We start from the raw sequence: 3,603 nt of genomic DNA, 5'->3' as shown, positions 1-3,603 counted from the left end.
TTTCATTCCTGTTATTTATTTTATAACTGGAAGTTAGTCCCCTTCACCTGTTTTGCTCATCTTCCCACCCTTCTCCACTCTGGCAACCACCAGTTTGATCCCTGTATTCATGAGTCTATTTCTGTTTTCGTTTGTTCATTTGTTTTCTTTTCTAGATTCCACGTATCAGTGACATCATACGGTATTTGTTTTTTTCTGTCTGACTTATTTCACTTAGCATAATACCCTCTGGATCCAACCATGTTGTTGTGAATGGCAAGATTTCATTCTTTTTATGGTTTATATTCCATTGTATACATATAATACTTTAATAAGTATTGGGCCTCCAAGAATTTTCTTGTATATTTCTCTCATTTATGAGGTCCTTAACTGGATAGGAAACCAGATATTTGCAATACCTTAGATATATAATTTTCAGTTATGATGATGACAGTATGACACTGTGTGTATCAGAATTAAGTGCAGGAAACAGAAACCACTCTAAGAAATTTAAAAAGTGAGGGGCCCCTGGGGGGCTCAGTCAGTTGAGCGTCTGCTTTGGGCTCAGGTTATGATCTCATGGTTTGTGAGTTCAAGCCCCGCGTCTGGCTGTGTGCTGAAAGCTCGGAGCCTGGACCTGCTTCGGATTCTGTGTCTCCCTCTTTCTGCCCCTCCCCCTATTCACACTCTCTCTCAAAAGTAAACAAACATTGAAAAAATTAAAAAAAAGAAATTTAAGAAGTGATGCCCCTTACCTCTTTTTTTTTTCAAAATGGAATTATACAATTCCAATTTATTGGAATTGAATATTTATACAATATTCCAATATTATACAATATATATTGTTTCATTAAATATATCATGTATTATGGCATACTTTCAGGGCAATACATATGCAGCCTTATTCTTCAGTTTGATCTACAATATTCCATAGTGTGGATGTCTTGTAATAAATTTAACCATTCCCTTATTGATGGACACTCATGTTGTCTCCAGGGTTTTTGCCACTAAAATTAACACTACAGTAAATGTCATTATACCTCTGTGACAGTGAGTCCTGGTACTTTTATTTCTGTGCAGTGGAAGTTTCTAAGTGAGATTGCTGGGTCACACACACACACACACACACACATCTTTAGCAGGCTCCACACTCAGGACAGAGCCTGACTCGGAGCTCGATCCCACTACCCTGGGATCATGACCTGAGCTGAAATCAAGAGTTGGACGTTCAACTGATTGAGCCACCCAGGTGCCTCAATATTTTTATTTATATTTATTTATTTATTTATTTATTTATTTATTTATTTATTTAAAATAATATTTTCTTTTTAATTGACTACTTAATTCACACCGTTTCTTCTCTTGGCTGCTACTCTGGTAACAATTAGGTCCCCACCTCTCAAGAACATTGCACTGAACAGGCTGACACAGAGCCAGTGTGAACACAGGCCCCAAACCAGGGCTTGTGGAAGAACAACAACAGCAAAACCAGCCTTTCTCTTCATTTAGAAAGGAACTGTGAATCAGAGGGTCCAAAGTTCCAATTTCCAAGCATGGAAAACCTGGAGCTCAAAGTGAAAATGGAAACCAAAATGCATCAGAAATGAAATATAGTACTCCTTACATACTCAAGGTCATGATGGTTCATGAGAAGTAAGTGATCATGTGGCCTTGTATTGGGAATGGCCCCACTCCAGCATTTTTAAAGGAAGATGGTTTTGTTTCGTTTCCCACAGGGGTATAAAATCTACAAGGGCATATAATCAATCAGAATAAATCAGCTCACTCACAAGACACTCCCAGATAATGATTTTTAGTTGCTGAGCATAGTCAGTACATTATTTCAAAGAGGAAAAATTCAGGATAATCTGAGAATTCAAAAGTGACAGCTACATTTGCTGATAGGTTTATGTGAGGCACACATACATTTTTTCCAGTGTATATGTCAAAGGACCAAGACCCCTGATCATCAAAATAAGTTATTTTGTACATTATAGTGCACAGAACAACAGAGGGAAAGACACTTTCTCGGAGAATGACCAAAAAGGCATCTTACAAAAGGTTCATATTACTCTGAAGGAGGACTGGAGCCCAGTGCCTTATGGTCTTCATTAGCTTGACCTCTCCTCTTCTTTGGTTGCCGTGGCTTCAGTAGGAGCTGTCTCTTCTAAACATTCTGCTGGCTTCTTCTCTTCCTCCTCCTCCTTCTCGTCCTCATCCTCCTGGGGATACAGGTCCGGGTATTTCTGCATGCATTCCTGCATGGCCAGGAACTGGTCTACACAGTCTGACCCCTTCACATCCTCTGTGCTATGGTGGAAGCAGGAAAAGGCCGACTTGAACTGTTCCCCACAGGGGCCACTGGCCATTCCCCCAAGGCACCGGCAGTTCCAGTTAATGTCTCCATTTGGCAGGATCAATCCATGCTCCTCGTACGGATCGCTGGGGTCATCAGCCACCAGCTCTGCATTGTTTGGAGTTTCATGGTCTTCTTTGGTCACAAATATGATTCGATCCTTCCCTTCCGGCAGGCAATAGGCCATGGCTGCAGCGTCGGCACTCAGACCTGGCGGCGAGAGCGGTGGCGGCGGCCCAGGCGGTGGCAGGCTCCTGCTGTGACCTCTCCCCCAGGCTGGGCGGGAGGCTCCGAGGCCTACACGGACCCGCCCCTCGAGGTCTGCCCCGCCCCGCGCCTGCCTGCTCGCCCTCCCAGCCCCAAACCCTGTTCTCCCTCCGCCTCAATATTTTTAAACTGTAACAGACAGAATTAGATTATGTTCCAAAAAGTTTATAACAATTTATGGGAAGAGACTTAAAACAGAGAATTTAAGTCTTACCAAATTGCTGGAAGTTCTAAAAGAGCAGGGTATAGGCTAGATTTAAAAGAACAGGTCCAGTAAAATACAGAACTGAAAACCCAAGGGAGCTACTACCTTTGATGTCACCCCTAGAGCTCTGCCAAGAGTCAAGAACCTGCCATTGTCGCCTCTGTACCTGCTGCAGCCACCTCTAAATACTCAGGGACATAGATGAACAGCATCTGTCCCCGCGATTCAGCAATTATAAGCCAGATCAAGAAACTGCTGTTGCTGCCTTTGCTATGGGTAAGCCCTCATTTTTTTTTTTTTTTTTGATGCCCAGGAAGCTGGAAGAGAAACACTGCAGAAAAACCTCATGTATACAAACAGGACTGTTCTTTCTAGCTTGTGAGCTCACTTCCTTCCACCTGCCAGACATCACTTAAGTGCATCTACTTGGTGATCTCGAATTTACATGCAAAACCCGAGCTCCATGGGATTGAGAAATGGGATGGAAGTGGAGTAAACCTATCCATAGTATTAGCACAGTCTGTGATTATTATGTAGTTTTACTGACTACCCGCTTCTGCATAAGGCTGGATAAGACACTAAGTTCCGGCATTCACTGCCTACCACTGGACTTTAGAAGTGAGGGAAAAGACAAAGAGGCAATTCACAAGACAGGAAATGCATAATTACAAAATTAGGGGAGAAGAATTTTTAAACAACTCATCGGTGATTCAAAATCAGTAGTAAAATCAGGTATCTCCTTTTTGGCTTATAAAATTAATTAATATAAGTTAGACACAACTTAAAACTAGTGACG

The 3,603-nt window shown here is 42.0% G+C and overlaps 1 protein-coding gene across 1 annotated transcript; it reads right to left on the bottom strand.

Moving 5' to 3' along the window:
• Window positions 1-1,317: 1,317 nt before the first annotated feature.
• On the bottom strand, window positions 1,318-2,758 carry LOC106973152 (mitochondrial intermembrane space import and assembly protein 40-like). The gene has a single exon (XM_053201943.1). It carries the CDS (start codon window positions 2,520-2,522, stop codon window positions 2,091-2,093), a length of 432 nt encoding a protein of 143 aa, XP_053057918.1. The 5' UTR covers window positions 2,523-2,758; the 3' UTR covers window positions 1,318-2,090.
• Window positions 2,759-3,603: the final 845 nt, after the last annotated feature.

Source organism: Acinonyx jubatus, chromosome X, assembly GCF_027475565.1.
Source record: "Acinonyx jubatus isolate Ajub_Pintada_27869175 chromosome X, VMU_Ajub_asm_v1.0, whole genome shotgun sequence".
In the NCBI taxonomy this organism is placed as follows: Eukaryota; Metazoa; Chordata; class Mammalia; order Carnivora; family Felidae; genus Acinonyx; species Acinonyx jubatus.
This window is presented reverse-complemented; position numbering and strand designations above follow the sequence as displayed.